Source organism: Aspergillus puulaauensis, chromosome 6 (genome assembly GCF_016861865.1).
Source record: "Aspergillus puulaauensis MK2 DNA, chromosome 6, nearly complete sequence".
Taxonomy (NCBI): domain Eukaryota; kingdom Fungi; phylum Ascomycota; class Eurotiomycetes; order Eurotiales; family Aspergillaceae; genus Aspergillus; species Aspergillus puulaauensis.
Window position 1 is genome coordinate 11,138 of NC_054862.1, and position 19,655 is coordinate 30,792.

The following is a 19,655-nucleotide window of genomic DNA, read 5'->3' on the forward strand; positions in this document are numbered from 1 at the left end:
AGTAGATAGTATAGTAACTAGTATATAAAATAATAGTCTAGATCCCTATAGTATACTAAAGAATTTTATAAGCATACACAGCTGAAAAATATAGAATAGATACCACTCCAGCGGGTACTATAGTATTAGGGACTACACTATTACTAGTCTGTCTCCAGAATAAGTAGTTATAAAAATATATCTAAGCCCTTTAAATATATAGTTCTAAGCCTTTCTGAACTCCAGTATAACGAACCCCGGTTCAGTCTCCGGAATTCCTTCAAATGTTACTTTCAATCCTGCCAGCTTGGCCATCTGGCGCCACTCTAGGGAAGTTCGTTCTCGTCCACCATACAATAATATCATCGCTGCGTGGAAGGCCGCCATGTCCTTTTCTTTTCTACCCTCATGCACCAGGATCCGCGAGTATGGTGCCATTACTTCAGCCACACGCTGTAAGAGACGAACCGCGTTGAGATCTGGGAGGTTATGGAGGATGCAAGACATATTGTAAACCAGGGCGCTCTTGACTGGCTGCGGGCTACTCTCATCACTGTAATGCCAGCGGGTTAAAGTGACCCCAGGCACATCATCAAGGTCATCCTCAAATTCCTCGACCACCAGATCTTCTTTCTGGAGTTGTGGGAAGGCAGCTTTAAACTGAAGGAATACATCGCCTCTTCCACCACCGATGTCCACAATCTTGGTTGATGTGGATGGGCCGCCTTCTAGGAGCACAGCGCCCATATCATACCCTACCGACTCGAGACGCTCAGGTACAGTCATGAGTGCACCAAATTTCCGGCCATAAAGCTGTTGAAGCTATCCATACGACCCTCAGCGGCCATGATGGCATATGTATTCATCTTCTTGTACTCCTCTCTCCCCATGAGCCCATATGCATACTGCACTGGTGTCTCATTCCCCTGGAAAGGGTATGCAAAGTTTTCGGCTTTGAGTTTTCGCATCAAAAATGACGCGGCGAAGATAACCTCCGTGGTACTTCCTCTAATTAGCGCAGAAATTAAGCAATGGCCAGGGTCTCACAAGTGAATTCCCCCATGTACCGCTGAGGGAGTCGAGCCCAGGTGTCGAGTAAGGTCATTTGCGGCATATAGACCCTCTTCAACTACTTCTAGCAGACCCAGTCCACCCATGGCTAGTAACGTGTCATCTGGAGTTGTCAGCTAGAGAACAAAATATGTAGTCATCTCCATAACCAACCAATGAGTTGTAGAGCTGACCAATCAAGGACTGTTAGCAGTGAGCTGTAACGTTTGTGGAACAGCGTAGCCTTACGTGGTACAGAATTCAGGGCACCATCAGTAACTCTGGCTTGACAGACATCCAGAACGTCCCGTGCGGAAAGGGACTCATCACCGTTCCCAATAATACTGAAGAGATCAAGGTGCGCAGCGACCGGGAAAAAGCCGAGTAACGCGGGCTAAGACCCGTCAGTCATGAGAATAAAGTATCAGAGTAGACAGATACGCCATACCGTTGTCAATATACGGGTAACCTTACCACCCACTGGGATCGGGGCCATGGTTCAAACTGTATAACGTTTGGCCCTGGATGCTTACTAATGGGGATCTTTCGTGGGATCCTTTGGGAGACGACAGATTATATCGGCGAGAGTAAGTGGTGAGCAGCATCGCGATACAAGTACGAAGCCCTCCGAAGCCCAAGACTTGGGTAAAAAGAACAACCCATTTATTTCATGTAAGGGTTAGGGAGTTCAGTGCGGTCTGTAATGCGTACTAAGGCCGATAGTAGATAAGTTTCAATGATATGTATTGCAAGAAATGCAAGGATAGCTTAGTCAAGTTCCTTAAACGCAAGGGTGTACGCACACAAGATATCTGTAAGGGATTGCATTCCTGACCCTGGACATCTTCCCAACATGTATTCTGGGTTGCGACATGTATTCGACGCTTTGAATAGTCTGCGTAGCTTTATATAGCACATACACGCTATCGCATACCAGCCCACTTCCAGAGGCCCAACTGTCAGCCATCTCATAATCCTAGACATGCAAATGCCCACGCTAATGGTCACACCCCAACTTACCGGTGAGCTTGTGTTTGCCCTTTCCCTAGTTATGGAGACTTTTGGGAATATACATCTGACCAGATCCATGAGATCGCGAAATACAACGCCAAGGTACTCAATGGCATTGCGTCCTACAAAGGTTGCGCGATGTCCCGGGATTGTTAGCTAGGGTAACCCGGCCTGGTTTGGGCAGTCTGTGAGGAGGACCTGAACACCGAACAGGTCAAGCGGGCAACGGAATTTGGTCTGATTCCCGAGCTGAAAAGCAATATTATGTAGGATCCTTATACTAGCTGGGGATAGCTCTTTCCTTGTCGGTATCACTTGGGCGGGTGGACTTCTGAGGCACGTCAGTAATATAAAGCCCTTAAGGAAGTTTAGTGTATTAGGTACCCATTTGGCTTTATATATTTATCACATCTTTAAAGGAATACGCTTTGAAAGCTGGACCAACAAAGTGAACTCGCGAGGGTAACTGACTTCATATAGAGCCAAGCTCCCTAAGTGTATCCTCAAATAAATGATTAATTACGTCTGGTTCTGCTGTAGCCTTGACCTCCCATTTCTCATCTGGCGCTCTCCTTTTAGGCAACACAACGAACATGCCTCCCACCCCTATATCTGCCACCCGCATATCCATTGGGTAGCCCAGATGGTCACCAAAATCAACATGATAGGTTCCCATATCCCGCCAGCTTGTAACCAAAATATCCATTGAGTTATATGCAATTGTCTTAGGAGACATGGGTTCGTTAATATAGGACAATACACGCCTTACATTGTCGCTGTCCATGGTATTAAGCCTTTGTCGGACACTGAGTGCAGCACAAGCGAGACCTATATAGCACTCTCCGCGTTTGCTGTTCATTGATATGACTGAGTTTGGGCATAGGTCATCAGTGAACTCGCCATGGTCACCACTAGCACCAAGGAGCAGTAACTTGTTAGGAACCGGCTGTCGGACAGGGAGAATAGCATTGCCTAAGAAGCTGGAAGGGAGCGGTGGCTCGATCCGATTTCGGATATTGACTGTGAAAGAGATACCACCTGATGATTTCTGAGCGCTATTATCTGGTTGACTCCAATCATGCAATGGTTGAGCCCCCGCAAACAGTCGCGCATTGTTGAAACTCATCCATGCCAGAGCCACCACAATATCATTGCTTGAAACCCAAGAAACGTCTGCATAAGCGTTTCGGAGACTGGGGAGTGCCCCGATAATCCTGTTCACATTGGACTTGATGCCCTGGACTATCCTTCCCTCCAAGGCAAACGTGCGTGTCGACAGCGAGCCTCTGGACGCCGACACGACAGACCCTAGACCCTCTACAGGCTGGGATGACACTGAGCTGCAGATGAATTCGTCATTTTCGTCTTTGTACTTCTGCAGCTCTCTAGGAGGCGCTGTGCAGTCGTCCAGCCATGCCCGCGTAGTTAGTTGCACGTCGGAGGGTATTCCAACAGACAAGGGGATAGGGTTATCTGATTTGGCCGAACGACAACAAGCCCCAAATTCCCGCAATAGAATGCCGAGCCCAGTTCCGTCAATGACACCATGATTAACGGCAAACCCAAGAATGACACCATCTTTCAAAGCATTAATTTGTAGACGGAAAATAGGTGCTGGTGTCGTCAGAACCGGATTAAAGGACAATGGTAAATGAGACGGATCGGCTACTGCCCCGTTTGCAGCGTGGCTGGTGGGAAATACATCTCTGTACGATGCGGCCAGGTATTGGATGTGTGTAATAATCGACAGATTGCCCCCTTCAACATAAGGCAGTATCTCGAGACATGCTTTTCCTTCCTCAGACTGTCCACCATAACCAACGTGACCTAACAGGAAAGGTACAGTTGATTCCAGGAGCAATGTACCGGCTTTTAGCTGATTGATTGTGGCCGTAACATCGTCAACGGGAAATATGAGCGTAAATAGGATGTATGTAGGTGGCATAATCTGGTCAAGTCGGCTTAGGCGCCCTGGGTTGGGGGGTAACATTCTGCCACGAGAACTCTTGGTGGGACGGTCAACGAAAATGATATTGCTATCTATATTAATCGGGGTGCGTCAATGGCTATTTAAACTGTACTGTCGCGGAGGGGCGGAGGACACTATCAAATACCGGCAAGAGAACAGAAGCCGCGTCAGTATGGTACACATCGAATAAACTATACTGGCCAGTGAAATTAACAGAGGCAATTATCTGTTGGTTTTCGGCTAAATTACTGCTAAGTGCCGACCAATAGTATGCAACAAGTAAACCACATCTCTGCTACTAGAGTTAGTCTCCTAGTTTATCATCTCACCATTTGTGACTTGGCTCGTATACCCTGCGCTGCCTCATTGGAGTAAAGACAGATATATAATAATACAATTACTGACCGTTTGTAGGTAATGTTTTTTGGTCCGAGAATTGCTATCTATCGATACCAAGGCCGCGATGAATAAGGCAAGGGTTATAAAATGAACACCATCCCTTTAATTGTCCAGCGCATGCGAAGCGGGATGGGGTCCATGTGCTCTAGACTCAAGGATCAGGTTGGGGCAGCTTCCAGCTTTCAAATTGGTGGGTGCCTCGTGCACCCTTATCCTGGTTTGGTTAGGAGTTATGGAATCCAAAGGATAACTATATAACATTTTTTTTAATAATGAATCAGGCATCCTTTCAACCCTCGACTGCAAGGTTGCTAACTTCACAAATTTGGGACTGGCCATTTCTGCCGTCGGTAAGGTGACTTGTACGACAAATGAACATGCTGATGTGATGCTCCTTACTTATATAACACTGCGCAGGAGTACACAGGGACAATTCAGCCACCAAATTACTGTATAAAGTCAACCCAAATCACTAACCAGTTTAGGCAGCCGGATTTCCATAATCACTGTCGCGATACTCAACTATTTGTGCACCTGCTGTGTAACATGGACCCTGATTGGCTGCATTTGAGACATGATCAGCTACGATGTGGCTATTGTCTATTAACAGTGTGTCATAAACTTGAATTACATTTGCATCTCCTGCCCAAGTGCAGAGCATCGGCCGTAGTATCAGGTGTTTGTGCATGACTTGGTCCCAGTGCAGAGAGTCAACAAATACTCGTGATGCGTGACCTAAGGGCCATTACAATGAATCATTCGGACCTCCTGTCATGGGCTCTCCTCATCCCTCCCTGTCTCCTGGGCTTTCTGGTGTCAACATAAACACCGCGCCTGAAACACTGTTGTCTCTTATTCTCGCGGCCTCTTTGTCCAGGATCCAATCTTAGTCTGGAGAGCTCCTGGCCATATTTGCCACAATGCCCAGAAAGTTTCTCATTCGAGACGTTTATGCTCGACCCCGAGCTGTATGAAAAGTGCGCCAGGGACGCCGGAGTCCACGGCTTCCAGTGGATGCCTTCTGTCAATCCGAATGACCCCCAAGTCGACTTCGAAGGCTGTCTGCGTTGCCCTCATTTTCGACTCTTCGTTGCCAACACACGATCAGCGACCATGGAGATACGTTGAGATAACCTCTTGCGGTCAGTCCAAGTGTCCATTTTGCCAAAGGTTCGAGACCAATTTGAGCATCTGAGTTCTGGATATGGAAGTTGTCTATACCATACAATAAAGACAATAACAATCATATCCAGAGGGGCCCGGTGGAAATACTAAAACAGCAATTTCGTCTGTTCAGGGATTGTTTTATAGATGTTTTATGTATGGTAGTTGGGACCAGCCCACGACATAGCCAATCCTAGTTCTAGATAGGCTACGGGTGTAGGAATACTACTGCTACTACGTTTCGGTATCTGAGGATTCTCCATCATTGTATAGATACAGTAATGGAATTAGTAATAAATGCTCCCCTGACAAGAAGCCACGGCGTAACTAGACTAACAGGCTGGGAAATCACATGTGGTTGCGATCTACAGTAGGTATCCATCTTCGGGCCCATATGGAAAATGAGGTCATACTGTGAATGTATATATGAAAATAGAAGCCCGACAGTGGTCACTTGTTAGGCTGAGGCGTCAGAAGAGGTTGGTCGAGATCGCTTCTTGTCTGACAAGAAGCAGAATGCCGAGACCGAAAGCAAGATCGCGATGAAAGCTATGCCGAGGATCAACTTGCATATCAGTCTAAAACGGACCAGGGGGACTCTCTTACCATATATCAAGTTCATGTAGAAGTACCCGACCGTAACATGAAGATATCCGGATATGATGGGACCCACCATCCTGGGTAATGTAGAGGCGATAGCAGACATCGAATACGCCCGTGAAATACCACCATTCGGACCGAACACATATGGGTCTTCTGCTTGACGCTCCTTGATAATAACTGTTATAGAGACATTAGCTACCTTCGGGAGGGAAGGTTATACCTAGGTGAAACGGGTACCTGTCAGCTCTAAAGCGGCGACGCCTCTTAGGAAGGGAGAGACTGCCCCAATACCTGCCAGAGATGCAATATAAATGGCTGGACCACTGGCAGAGTCGGCACTAGCCCATGGGAAATGCTGATTCCTGCCCGGCACACCTAAGAAGAACACCAATGGGGAAAGAAGGGCCATGCTGCCTGTGGCAGGATATCGGAGCCCTACTCGATCACGTAGCCATCCAGACAAGGGACCAAGAATTATCATAGAGATTTCCTGACAAAGAAATAACAGGCCAATTTTGTCGGTTCCCCACTGGAAGACTTCCTGTACGTGCAGTGGCAATGTAGTCGGCAAGCTGGTCAGGATCGAGCCAGATACAACGCCAATCAGGAGACATGTCAGCACACGTTTATTGCTGAGCATATCGCGATAGAAGGAAACCTTGCTGTTATTCAGCCTGCCTTGCTTGCTATCTGCGGCGGAGGACAGAAGCGGCCGAGCATCATTAATATTTTCTGCGATAGAAGGGCTGCCAACGGAGGAAGACTGTGATGAGAACGCCCTCAGCTCATCCATCTCATCCAGCATGACCAGACGCGCAATAGTGTCAATAACCAGCACGGCAAATGGGGCACACCAGGTCGGCCAGTACCCGACGTTCTCGAAGAGCACTCCCGAAATCGCCGGCCCCGCAACGTTGCCAGTGCTAACGAACGCCATGATGATGCTCATCACTCTCCCCATATGGTCTTTCTCAAATCGATCCGCAACGGTAGCCATGCCAATGACCCAAACAGCGGACCCTAGCAGACCTTGCACGACACGGCCGAGGAAAAAGACCCAAAGGGACCGAGAGCCAGCTACCATAATGGTCGCCACCAAGCATCCGACGAGGGAGATCAGAAGTTGTATCCTCCGATTACGATGCTTGTCACAGAAATGCCCTATGATGGGACTCGAGATCATTCCCGTGAGGCCGTGAAGGGCGAGAGTGGCAGATGTGTAAAACTGGATGCGAAGGGGGTCAACATGGAGGCGCTCTACAAACATGTGGTGTAGGATAGGAACCATGAAACTGAAGAGAAAAGATTCTGCGCAACGTTAGTATTTCCAAACACCGAAAGCCTCATATGGTTGAGGGGAGCATCGATTAGCCAAGTCTCACCAGTGAACAGGGCTATGCAAATACACGCGATGACGAAGGACTTTGAGGAACGCCACCTGTAGCCCAAAGGCTCCTCGTTCGATGTCATCGCAGCGGCCAATGTAAATATATTCTGGCACAGCTCTACTCTCAAAAATGTGAGGAGGATTTATCATTTCTTGTCGTTGGTCGAGGAGTAGTGAGGCAGCTGGCGAGCCCACAGAGACAGTCTTGTCCAAGGTGTCTGGGGAAAGATTGTGAATACCTTGGATCAAACATACTACTCTGTGGGCTTGGCTGCGATCGGTGAAGGGCACATCCCACATTTTTTGCCATGGCTTGCTAATAGTAATATGACACGTCTTTTGCTAGGGGTAATGCAGAGAGCAAGGCTTATTTCCGTGCCGGAGGCTATATGCTCCGAGCTCAATATAACTAGGTGCATTGGGAAAGGAAAACATTGGAGAATAGCTAGTATCACAAGTAATGGTGCCACTGTGTACTAAATTTATATCCTCACTGAGGATCAAGCGATGAACTTGGAAATCAGGCATAGGGCTTTGGTACCCCGGCCCATATCCTCTTCCAGGCGTGAAAGCCCTCCAGAACCTGGTGCCCATGACGCGTAAACAAAGCGAATAGGCCGGTCCCTCGTTCTAGACCCCTTCGGACCTCAGTTTCCATTGCCCATCGGTAATCGCAATGCTCTTGGGCACTCAATACGACCCTATCCTCCCAGCGGCGCCCCCTTGATATGCCAGCCTCCCCCGACGTTAAGAAACACCCACGACGATTCTCGCCATTAACACCCACGTTCTCCAGAAGGTAGCCATGATCGCCAATCGCAGTTGCTCCTGTTTCGACCTCATGGACCTCGACCAGAAATGTGTACTTCACCAGGGTATGCGTCAGGCCAAGGTCCGGTCGAGGGATGTCCCACGCATCCTTTGCCACAAGCTCGACAAATCGCGAGACACGCAGCCCGCATTCCTCGAAGACTTCGCGCGCGACACCGTCCAGGAGGGTCCGGTCATCCTCCTCGCACAAGCCGCCGGGAACCTCCCATGCACCTGGGAAGGAATTGTGGAAAGCGCGTTGAAGCAGCAGGACGCGAGGGGTCTGCTGCTGCTGCTGATTCTCTTGTCCTGCTCCGTCTTCCTCGTGTGGAGCAGGAGTAGCGCCCATCGATACATTTTCTCGCTTCGGTGAAAAGATCAGGGCCCCGCCGATGAAATGTGTGTATTCCGGATTTTGGGCGCAAAAGGCAGGAAATGGGCAGCTGAACTCTGCAAGATGGGTCGCAACCGTGTAGTTGAATTGAAGTCTCATATTGGACTTCTCGTGTTTTTCGCCTATGCCTTCCATTCTACCTTTTCCTTTTCCTTTTTTTTTTACTGCCTGATTCTTCCAAGGTGTTTTTGAGGGGTATGTGGTATGTGTTGAGGTTGAATATGATCGTGAGCCTTCCGGCAGGCTCATAATATCTCACGCCCATTTATATGTTACCCTCACCACTGATCCAGCCTCCTCAAGGCAGCGAAGAAGCCCTTTCAACACTGTTCGTGAATTGGCTCGTGCAAATGGAACGGGGATCGCCCCATCTCCCTTGCATTGGCGTTGAGTTATAAGCAAGGCAAAACAAAGCAGGAATTTGGCAGACGCTCGAGACTCTAGACCGCTAGACGAAAAGCCATGCATGGCTAGATGCTAGTCGGCCATATCCGAGACTCCAACAGAATCCGCCAGCCAGAGCCGCTAAGGATGGTTAAAGCTCACGCAGCGCGTGTTCTTGATTTGGAATTCACCACCGGAGGTGTGCGACAGCTGCTCGAGGTAGACATGCTGTGCCAGGCAAGATGGGAAGGCCCAGTTTACTTCTTGGAAGATTCAATTTACAATCTGGATTCATCTTCTCATGGTAATGTAGGCTATAGGACACACAACAAGGGTTGCTTTTTACATTAACAACGGCAGCACATTCATTTGATATCAAGTCCCACCAACGTAGTCGATGTTGATAGCCTGCTCCAGAATTCGACCGACTGAGGAGACCTAGACAAAGAAACCAAGTGATCGCAGTTAGCAGCATATCCCAGAGGAAGCCTTGTTCCAAGCAAACAAAATCAACAGTCAAATGAGGAAGAGGCTGGGTTTTCACTCACCGCGGGAGGAGACATCAGGGACATATGAGTCGCCTCATCCACCGTATAGCATTCGACGCTCTGGGGTCCGCCGAGAAGCGCATCCCATCCATTTGGCCCAAAGTCGTGCCGGCGCGAGAAAAACCACCCCAGGCGGCGCAGGGGGTCTCGCATCACATTGCCGCCCTCAACCTCGGCGGCAAGGCCGAAGTCCTGGGCGCGCTGCAGCTGGTCGGGATCAAGGGCGTCCCACACAGCACGTCGGGCCCAGATCACAATGGATTTGGTGGGCCGACGGTCCGGCTGCATGGGCTGGGGCTGGTAGGCTAACATTGCTGCGAGCAGCCGTTCTTTGTGGCCCTCGACGTAGTGCTCCTTCGAACCTTTCTGCACGAAGCCAATCGCGTGGACGATCTTCCGCATCAGGTCTGCGTCATGGACGGGCGGGGATACAGGGACATGCATATCCAGGATAACCACATGGCTTACGGTGTGGCCCATGGCGAGCAGTTGATACGCCACCTCGTACGCGTGGACAGCCCCCGCGGAGTATCCGCCGACCATGTAGGGCCCCTGGGGCTGCACGTTCAGGATCGTCGCGGTGTAGAGGGATGCGAGCTCTTGCACGGTGGAGCAGTAGTCCTCCGGACGATGGAGGAAGGGCGAGTCCAGCGCGTAGACCGGAAGCTCTGACACGAAATGCGGCAGATGGTAGAAGCGTGCTGCCCGGCCTGCACCGCCAGCGAGCAGGAAGAGCGCCGTAGAGTGCCTGGCTGGATCGCCTTGCAGAAGTGAAGCCTTGCATTGGGGCTTCACGTCGCCCATACCCGGACCAACAGGAGTCGGAGGGGTCAAGATGGGTTCAGCTCCCGTACTATTCTCTTCATCGGCATCGGAAGCGGCTGTGTTGGGAGTGAGAGATATCCTGGGCTTCTCGTTGTCTTTACCGGGAGAACCTGATGTACCATTCTTTTGGTGGAACCATGCAGCAACGCTGGCGACATCGCTGCATTGGGTAAAGAAAGAGGACCCGAGCTTGAGACTGGACAACTCGTTAAAGCGGTCGATGATGGTAAAGCCCAAGATCGAGTCCACACCAATCTCCGCAAACGCAGTATCCGGGCCAATGCTACGCATTTCAACGCCGGTTTCTTCACTGACGAGCCTTAACAGGAGACCAAGAGTCCCTTCCCTGTTTCTGTCCTGCGGTGCACCGCTTGTGCTTTCAGGTCGGGGTCTCGTTTCGCCCCCAGAGGCGTCTGAGGCACAAGTGTCGAGGGCTTTCTCGCTCGGTGCCCCCCCTTGTGCGTCTTGCTGCGCCTGCTGGAGCACACGTCTGAAAACCCTTCTCGGGAGCTTCTGAAAGCGAAGGCCGAGGCACACGGCGATCAGCCGCTGTCCGTGGAAAAAGTAGACATCACTGAGCGACGTTCCTTTCGACTCGTCGGGCTGGGCTCGGACTCGGACATAGCAGCGGTATGTTATATTCGCGGACAGGCGTTCCAGGATGCGGAGGCTGGCCAGGCCATTGCACACATGGACATGCTCAGTGGACTCCAGGATAGCATTCAGAATGAATCCTGCAAGATGGATCATCGAATCCAACCAGTACGGCGAGTACTCCGAGCGCTGAGCACCATCGTGCTCTTGCAACTTGACCATGGCGACAGCCTCAGTCCCTTCCTCATCCCAGAAAAGCTCATCAATTGCCTGATAGAGCGGGGCGTACCGTACAACATCGGAAAAGAGCCTGTAGACGATATTCTTGCGGAGACGAGTACACGACGGAAGTGTTCCAATCGTGCTTGCGCGGGAATTCACGAAGAAGCCCCATGTCGCCAGCTCATTCTCCCACGTCTCCCGGTCTCCGAACCGAATCGCTCCATGGCCGCTTGTACTCGTCGTCCCATCTGACAGGCAGTGGCTGAAAGAAAGCTCGGCTTTGCGCTCGAAGCCGGCGAGGGTCATCCGGGCCGCGGTTTTGATAGCATTGTTTGCTGGGGATGGTGGCACAACGATGGGATGCTCCATATTCAGATCACACACCTCCCATGCAAGGCCCTCATTCTCACCCTTGCTGAGCCTTTCCTGGATATAGCGCGCGGCGGTGAGGGCAATATCACAAAAGACACTGCTGGGACACAGGCTTGCGTTCTCGAGGTCATGACCCTGAATTGCAGCTTTCAGCTCGGGCTCCTCGAGGTGGGAAATAAATTCGACGACAACCTCGCTATCGCCGAAGGATTCCTCTGTCATATAATGAAGACTAGTCGACAGAGGCGCCACGCTGGTGGAGGCAGGGGAGCTCGCGGTGACTTGACGATAAGTCCTCCAATAGCTGGTTTCGTCAAATGCGTAGGTAGGAAGCTCCAAGAGGCTCAGAAAAGGGAGAAAATCTTCGTGATACTTTGTCCATTGCATCCGCACGAGTCGTTGGTGTAGTGCTCCGGCAGCCGCTGAGATTGTCTTCCAGTTGTTCTCGCTCCTCTTGATAGTGGGCAAGCGGATGGCATCCCCTCCCAGGATCCCTCGAAGCAGATTGACGCAGACTGAATCCGGCCCGACTTCCAGCCAAACAGTGTTAGAGTCGGCTATCCCCGTCCCGAGACAGGATTTGACGGCGTTGATAAACTCAACCGGTTGCCTGCTTTGCTTCGCAAGATATTCGGCACCAAATACCCCGGACTGCTGCACAACCGTGCCCAGCATTGTCGAGGCCACCGGGATGCGAGGCGGAGAGAAGGGTATCCCAGATGCTTTCTTCGCAAACTCTGCAAGGATGGCATCAAACTGGGATGAATGGAACCCATGCTGGCAGTTCAGTTGGGATGTCCGTGTGCCTTGCGATGCCAAGTCCTCTTGTAGAATCCCAATCTCGTCTGCTGGACCAGAAACCACAGTCGATGAAGGAGCATTAATGCAGCTCACATTAGAGGCTTGGAGATCCAGTGTTTTCAACTTGTGTGCGACATCTGCTGCGCACTGGGAACTTGCGAGCATCAGGTAAGCCCCGGGAGACAACTTTTCCTCCATCAAGGAGGCCCGCAGGCCAACCAGGCTTAGGGCATCGGTGGTCGAGAGCACGCCTGCCACACAGAGAGCTGAATATTCTCCCAGACTATGGCCGATCACGAACGCAGGCTCGACTCCCCAAGACCGCCAGAGGTCCGCAAGCGAAAGCTCCAAGCAGACGATAGCGAGCTGCACCTGGGTTGTGCTTCTTGTTGCGACATCGAGTGAAGGGTCCGCAATCAGTTCGACAAAGCGTGGCAGTCCCAGCTCATCGCAGATGCCCTGCAAAGACATAATGGTTTTGCGGAACCTGGCACTGGTCTTGAATAGCTCAGAGCCCATGCCAGCATACTGACTACTCATGCCAGTGAAAACAAAGCCGACGCTTGGTGCCCCTGCGCCGTTGATCTTGGGGATGGTTTCTTGTCCCTCAATGTCCTGGCGTAGCTGTTGAACCACATTGTCAACGGAATCGGCCACGTAAACAACCCTTGTACTCTCGTGCATCGCACGGGCCGTTGTTGTGTAAGAAATGTCTGAAATTCTCGGGTTAATAGCAGTGGTCAAGAAGCGCAGCATATTGGTTTGGTTTTGGCGGAAGGAGGACGGTGTTTGTCCAGAGATGGCCACGGGATAGTGCCTTCGGGGGTCTGCTGGCTTGATATGTTTTGGTGGAGCTTCTTCGAGGATTATACAACCGTTTCCGCCCTACATATATCAGCAATTCGCTCCAGAGCAAGTATAATCAATGGTGTTTACCGCTGCATCAAAGTTATTCATCATGACCCGCCGCGGCTGCCCTGACGCGGTGGTATCTTGCATAGAGACCTTGCCATCCGCTACACGAACTGTCGGGTCCCTAAGATACTGAATACGGGTATTCATTTCAAACGGCATACCGGGCTGCGACGGTATATTTCCCGTTCTCAGTACCATGATCGACTTGATTAGCGAAATCACCCCAGCGGCCTGTGAATATCAGATAAGCTGGCAATTTAGTCTACATTCGCCTTCAGGCCACTTACTGCTTCAGCATGACCAACGTTGGCTTTGACAGCCCCCATTACGAGCGGACTGTTTGGGGTTTTGCTTGGACTAAACACATTTCCAACCGCAGTCACTTCGGCATCATCGCCCGCTTGTGTGCCGGTACCATGCATTTCGACGTACCCAATGGTACTGGGACTCAATCCAGCTTCTCGCAAAACTCGGCGGAAGAGTCTCTCCTGTTCATGTCTATCGGGATGCGTAATAGAAGTAGCGTGTGCGGAGTGACTTCTACCCTGGCCCCGAATGACTGCTAGAATATTGTCGTTGGCCTGTATGGCATCGTCCAGACGTTTTAGAATGACCACACCGGTTCCCTCACCTCGGCAGTATCCATCCGCGGCCTGGTGGAATGTTTTGCAGCTGCCAGTAGACGACAGAAATCCACCTTTCTTTAACCCAGCAAACATGGCCGGGGACGCCAGGCTGTTTACGCCACCTGCTACAGCCATGTCACATCTCCGAGCAAGCAGGGCATCACAGGCAAGGCTAATCGCTGCGGAACTGGAGGCGCAGGCTGCATCAAGGCTCAAGGAGGGACCCTCCCACTTGAAGTGGTAGTGCAACCGGCCGGCAGCGAAGACACGCAGCAGACCAGGCACGTAGTAAATGTCAATTCCGTGACCGGCTGTAACCTCTCGCCAGTCGTCCGTCGTCTGGCCAATGAAGGTAGTAATCCGATCGGTGCGAGTCGACAAAGTGTCCTCGCCACAGTAGCCGGCCCGCTGTAGAGCCTCATAGGCCACCGTGAGCAATAGACGTTGATTGGGGTCCATCTGCAGGGCTTCTCGAGGCGAGATGTTGAATAGTCTATAGTCGAAAAGACCTGGCCGCTCGAGAAAGCAACCGTACGGCAGCGAGGTCTCCTCCTCGCCACTTACTTGATGCCAAGTCGAGAGGTCGAATCGATTGGGAGGCACCTGTCAAACTTAGCATACATAAGACCTTGCATGTTTGTGAATAGGGAGTCGTGCAAACCCTCTGATGGTATTCTTGTCCAGACAGCAGTGACTCCCAGAATTGCTCAACATCATCGCTCCCGGGGAACCGTCCTGCCATCCCAACGACCGCAATCGACCCCGAGAGACTGGAAAGTGTCGGATCACTGCTTGGCTCCGTGTGCGAGTCTTCGCAAATCTTGGCATGGATCCCACTGCTCGATAAGAGGCGTTGGAATAGCCCACTTCGAGTGGTCCTACCTACCAAGACGATCTCAAGCTGTTGCTCGTTTGAAGCCTTCAGCGCAGCCACAGTGGAAGCTACCGATGCGTCTAGCTTGAATGTCTCATGGCATATGTTGTGACAAGCTTGTAGCAGCAAGGCGCCGAGATCCAAGGTACAGTCGGATAAGATGTTTCTTAATGATGGCACGTCGACCGTCTCGGACACTGGAGCGTGTAACCTGTCAGACTTGCCGATGACTGTCTCCAGGTCGACAACGGGGAGATGGGAAGCATGCTTTGGGCCATGCATTGAAACACTCCAGTCTGGTAGGTTCATGGCATCCGGCAAGGATGAACAAAAATGGGCCAAATTAGACGGCGGGCCGCAGATAGTGAAGCAGTTCGGTGCTTCCTCAGCAATGTAGATGTGCCTCGCAACGGGTGTTCCCTAGCCAAATTAGCAGGCCTTTCTTTCTTCATAGTTAGAGCTTTTGTTGGTATCACTTCAATCTCACGCTCATGAATAAGCTGCGTGATCTGCTCCTTATTTACTGCACTAACTGTGCGAGTCCAGTTCCCACGCCCCGGCTCAATGTGTATACCACGCTGCTGAATAGCTAGGGCCAGGCGAAAAGCAATTGGGATTGTCTCGACACTGGCCTTGCGCAGACTGCAAGTATCTCTTGCTGTCGCCAGCGCGGCGGCTGCCAGCAGACTATTGCCTAGCCCAGCAACATACAGCTTGCCGCTCTGTGTGCTGAGGAGGTGGTGATTTTGCACCTGGCTTTTGGAGTCAGATTTATTGGCTGCTATCATAGCTATTGACATTCAGCCTTGTTACCCACCTCAGAATCTGGCCCAGACAACATATGTGCCGGACGACGCTATGTATAACTCCGTCATCTTGCTGGCTTTGATCACACTCTTCCGCTAATTCCAATAAGCTGTCGAACTCAATGTTGCCATTCCAGCCGATTGCCTGCCGCTCCACTAGGCCAAGCGATGCGATTTCCCGGCGAAGCACAGCAGTGGCCTTTTGGAGGAAAAGGAGGATCTCCTGGGATACTCGCCCGAGTTCCTGCAATCTCGCCAGTGCTGGAACAAGCTGCTCCACCGGGTCATCCAGCAGCAGAAGTCGAGGAACCGCCATTAATGAGATTCTTGGATATTACCTTTGTGGGGAAGGGGGTTAGGGGTGATAATCTTTGAGTTAATATATGATGACACCCGGGGGGGAGTGGCATGCGGCTGTCCTAATAAAGCTGTATTTCTTTGAGTTGCTCATCACCCCCCACTCCACGGGACGTCATCCGTGCAAATACATGGTTAGAAGGATGTTAGGGATGCTGACAGTGGTAGCATTTTCTTTTGAGACAGGTTACCGCAGCTGCAAGGAGTCATGGAATGGGCACTGTTTCCTAGATCCAGCTTGATTTCCACGGGTTACACAAAGATGCCTCCTGCAGTATCTCAGGCCTAGATTCGCGGCCTTGCAGATCAGTGGTTCATGTTGTTTAAAAGAACCATAAGAGCGGGCTGTAATGGAGAAGTAAGGAGGCATGAACTCATTCTTGCTGCATTCATCGGCTTGATCATACCTTCCAGGACCAATCACTTTTGGGGGTGGTTCTCAGCCGACTGGAAACAAATGGCTTGGCCTCCCCTGTGATGAATTCTTTGGGCCAATTCTCATTGGAGGGGAGTATCAGAGCGAGTCAATCTGTGCTCCGAGCCCCTTCCGATGAGCTTATGGAACGAACGCCATATCCAGCTACTTTCCCCCCTGCTCCGGAACCCGTTTTACAGGCTCATACCGTAGCTCCAACGATATTCCTCTTTTGGGGACTTGCGTGATTAGGACCTGTTCGATGCGCATTGAAAGCCGGCTTTTCGATCATATCGCCCCATGATCGATTATTAGATTATTGGCCTTGAGTGTCGCCTTGAACCAGGCGTACTATCTCTGCATAAATATTCTTTGGTGTTTCGTAAAGGCCCTTGCTGAACTGGTGGATGGTATCAATCGCTGTCGAGATCGTGAGTGCGTGGCGACATGATTTGTTGTCATCGCCCGTCGAGGCCTCGTGGAAGTGTTTTGGGGGGATGGGTCAATCGGACCATGTCCAGTGGACGATTTGTGCTGATAAGGGAGGTGAAAGACCAGACTCTTTGATTAAGTCTGAAACTGCATTGCGGCGTGGACCGCGGTATCGCTCAGAACATCTTTGGCGCGTGCTGGCCATTGCAGAGCCATAATTGTTGGAATGCTTATGCCCCAGAACTGGTCCGGCCCATCTCTATCAAGTGAGATATGCCCCCATGGTCGAGGAGTCCAGAGGACGCGTTGCTGATTTGCCAGCTACCATTCTCCGGTCCTTTTCAAGTCGCTCCTCGTCACCCACGTGGCGCTATACACTGGCATCTATGGAGTCTGCCAGTCAGTCGCAGCTATTGCCTTTATGCCTTTATCGTGAGTCGGCCAGTGCCCATCGAGAGTTGCAAGGCGTTGTTCTCTGGCGAGATGCAGCATGCGGCCTGGCGAGCCAAGAAGCTCTTTCCACCCCTTCCCGACAAGTATAGCACCCTCGGCGAGATCTCCTAAAGCTTCTAGTGGACTTCAGACGTGACTTTGAGCCAGTGGCCGTTATGGCGTCTTGTCCAGCTGGGGATGAGATCGATTGTGAAGCCCCCACGCTTTAACCTACATTACTCCACTCTCTGCCGATTGAATTACCGGAAAATATACCCGACAGACACCAACCCCCTTGGAGCGCCGCTTTGTAACACCGGCAGAAACGAGACGGTGTCATACTACTAGCATGGCACATTCAAAGGATTTATGGTAGAAAACCATTCTTAATAGAGTAACTTCAAGAAACGCCTAGTAAGCTTAAATTCCTGCAATTTCTATACTCCATGATTGCCCATAGTGATCTCCTTTCACGGTTCAAACCAAAACATTCGAAAGCCATTATGTTAACACTGAAATTAAGACTTGCGGTGTCTGCAAAAGCGACGTGCATACTCTAACTTGTAGATAAGAACAGGCAAATTTCCCTCTATACGTTGGGTATAAGGTTATTAGCACTGTCATCAATATTAGAAATAAAGTCACGACAATCAGACTCAGTGGCAGAGTTAGCGTGGGAGCTCAAGTTTAGGCATACTTGAGATATAAAGTTTGCAAAGCCGGCCAGGATAACTACTGCCCTTGCCAAGTTAGTAAGTTAGGCATTACGAGCTGCTCTGGAGAAAGGTCTAAATAACTTCCACAGATACCTACCATGCAAAATATCCAAACCAGAAGAAGGTGTAGGGAGGGTATACGAGCCATATCCGAGCCCACGAATATTAGTCCTCGGAGTACGTAAGAAAGATTTGTTCCTCAAACATAGTCCGAGGCTCTCTTCTTCTTTGCAACTCAAGTCTCTCTCATTTACTATTGAGATAGCTCCGTTTCCAAAACCAGGCAGCAGTGCTTTGATTTCACCATGGAGTCAACGACCGACGAACCCACCGTGCCCAGGGGCATCTATTGCCCCACCATAACATTCTTCTCGAATAATCCCTCACAAGACCTCGATCTGGAAGTTCAAGCAAAACATACCAAATACCTCATCGGAGCTGGTGTCCATGGAATAACGGTTCTGGGAACCACTGGCGAGGCGCCTATGCTGTCACGCAAAGAACGGAATGCCGTCACCAAAGCAGTTGTTTCCGCCAAAGACCAAATGAATGCCGGAACTATAATCGCGGTGAGGTGCTCTGCACAAAGTGTTCGGGAGACGATTGAGATGTGTCAAGAGGCAAAGGCAAATGGAGGACAGTATGCGTTGGTTCTTCCACCGAGTTATTGGGCGGCAGCAAGCACCCCCACGGTGATCGAGACTTTTTACTGTTTGGTAACTTTCACACACTACAAGCAACTCTTTACATGCTTAATAGCTAATATCTCCAAGGTCGCAGACCAGTCACCCATACCCATTATCATCTACTCTTTCCCGGCGGTAACACAGGGCGTGAGCATGAATTCTGACTTGATTTCAGTCCTTGCAAAGCACTCCGTGAGTCAAACCCACTCTACTAAACCTCCCTCACTGCGTACTGTACTGAAAGAAGGACCTAGAACACTGTTGGCGTTAAGTTAACCTGCGGAAGTGTTGGTAGCCTTACTCGCCTAACAAACACCTTTACCCCCTCGCAGTTCGCCGTCTTTGGTGGCTCTAGCGACTGGTTAGTTCCAGGTCTGATTGCTGGATCCTGTGGTGCTGTAACTGGCCTCGCCAACACACATCCACGGTCCTGTGTCAAGCTATTTGATTTATTCCAGAACGGGAGTTACCACGAAGCCAGAAGGTTGCAAGGTATCATCAGCAGCGCTGAGTGGGGCATGGGAAACACTGGGATGAATGGCACGAAATATGCCACTGAGTGGTTTGGTGGGCACGAGGAGAAAGTACTGCCGAGAGCGCCGCTGATGGAATGCTCTGAGAAGACGAAGGCTTGGATTCGGGATATCATGAAGGACCTGGCGGTTTATGAGAGTCAACTTCTTGTTGAGCGATCTGATGGGCGCATGGTAATATAATGATAGATATAAACAGACTGAAGGAATCAAAATCTTTCAGCACCCCGCTCTCACTTGCAGGGGATCTTTTTCAGAATTTAGAATACAATCCTTGGGCTACTTGTGAAACAGCTAGCTTGATTCGTTGGGAATACTTACAGGGTGGTAGAGATCAATCTCTTTCGTCTA

At 50.6% G+C, this 19,655-nt stretch overlaps 6 protein-coding genes across 6 annotated transcripts; 1 reads left to right on the plus strand and 5 right to left on the minus strand.

Annotated features, from left to right (window-relative positions):
* Positions 1 to 204: 204 nt before the first annotated feature.
* Positions 205 to 1,525, minus strand: APUU_60001A (uncharacterized protein; the record flags this gene model as incomplete). Its single annotated transcript, XM_041706797.1, has 5 exons — positions 205 to 734; positions 812 to 981; positions 1,027 to 1,153; positions 1,204 to 1,423; positions 1,478 to 1,525. 5 exons carry the CDS (start codon positions 1,523 to 1,525, stop codon positions 205 to 207), a joined length of 1,095 nt encoding a protein of 364 aa, XP_041559147.1.
* Positions 1,526 to 2,512: 987 nt separating this feature from the next.
* Positions 2,513 to 4,030, minus strand: APUU_60002A (uncharacterized protein; the record flags this gene model as incomplete). Its single annotated transcript, XM_041706798.1, has 1 exon — positions 2,513 to 4,030. The coding sequence occupies one exon, from the start codon at positions 4,028 to 4,030 to the stop codon at positions 2,513 to 2,515; it is 1,518 nt and encodes a 505-aa protein (XP_041559148.1).
* A 1,999-nt stretch (positions 4,031 to 6,029) lies between these two features.
* On the minus strand, positions 6,030 to 7,645 carry APUU_60003A (MFS transporter; the record flags this gene model as incomplete). The annotated part of the gene is made up of 4 exons (XM_041706799.1): positions 6,030 to 6,121; positions 6,179 to 6,352; positions 6,413 to 7,483; positions 7,558 to 7,645. 4 exons carry the CDS (start codon positions 7,643 to 7,645, stop codon positions 6,030 to 6,032), a joined length of 1,425 nt encoding a protein of 474 aa, XP_041559149.1.
* A 437-nt stretch (positions 7,646 to 8,082) lies between these two features.
* On the minus strand, positions 8,083 to 8,865 carry APUU_60004A (NUDIX hydrolase; the record flags this gene model as incomplete). Its single annotated transcript, XM_041706800.1, has 1 exon — positions 8,083 to 8,865. The coding sequence occupies one exon, from the start codon at positions 8,863 to 8,865 to the stop codon at positions 8,083 to 8,085; it is 783 nt and encodes a 260-aa protein (XP_041559150.1).
* A 660-nt stretch (positions 8,866 to 9,525) lies between these two features.
* On the minus strand, positions 9,526 to 16,049 carry APUU_60005A (type I iterative PKS; the record flags this gene model as incomplete). The annotated part of the gene is made up of 7 exons (XM_041706801.1): positions 9,526 to 9,588; positions 9,699 to 13,397; positions 13,449 to 13,658; positions 13,715 to 14,656; positions 14,715 to 15,347; positions 15,404 to 15,683; positions 15,745 to 16,049. 7 exons carry the CDS (start codon positions 16,047 to 16,049, stop codon positions 9,526 to 9,528), a joined length of 6,132 nt encoding a protein of 2,043 aa, XP_041559151.1.
* A 2,341-nt stretch (positions 16,050 to 18,390) lies between these two features.
* On the plus strand, positions 18,391 to 19,487 carry APUU_60006S (dihydrodipicolinate synthase family protein; the record flags this gene model as incomplete). Its single annotated transcript, XM_041706802.1, has 3 exons — positions 18,391 to 18,801; positions 18,859 to 18,963; positions 19,026 to 19,487. The coding sequence occupies 3 exons, from the start codon at positions 18,391 to 18,393 to the stop codon at positions 19,485 to 19,487; spliced, it is 978 nt and encodes a 325-aa protein (XP_041559152.1).
* Positions 19,488 to 19,655: the final 168 nt, after the last annotated feature.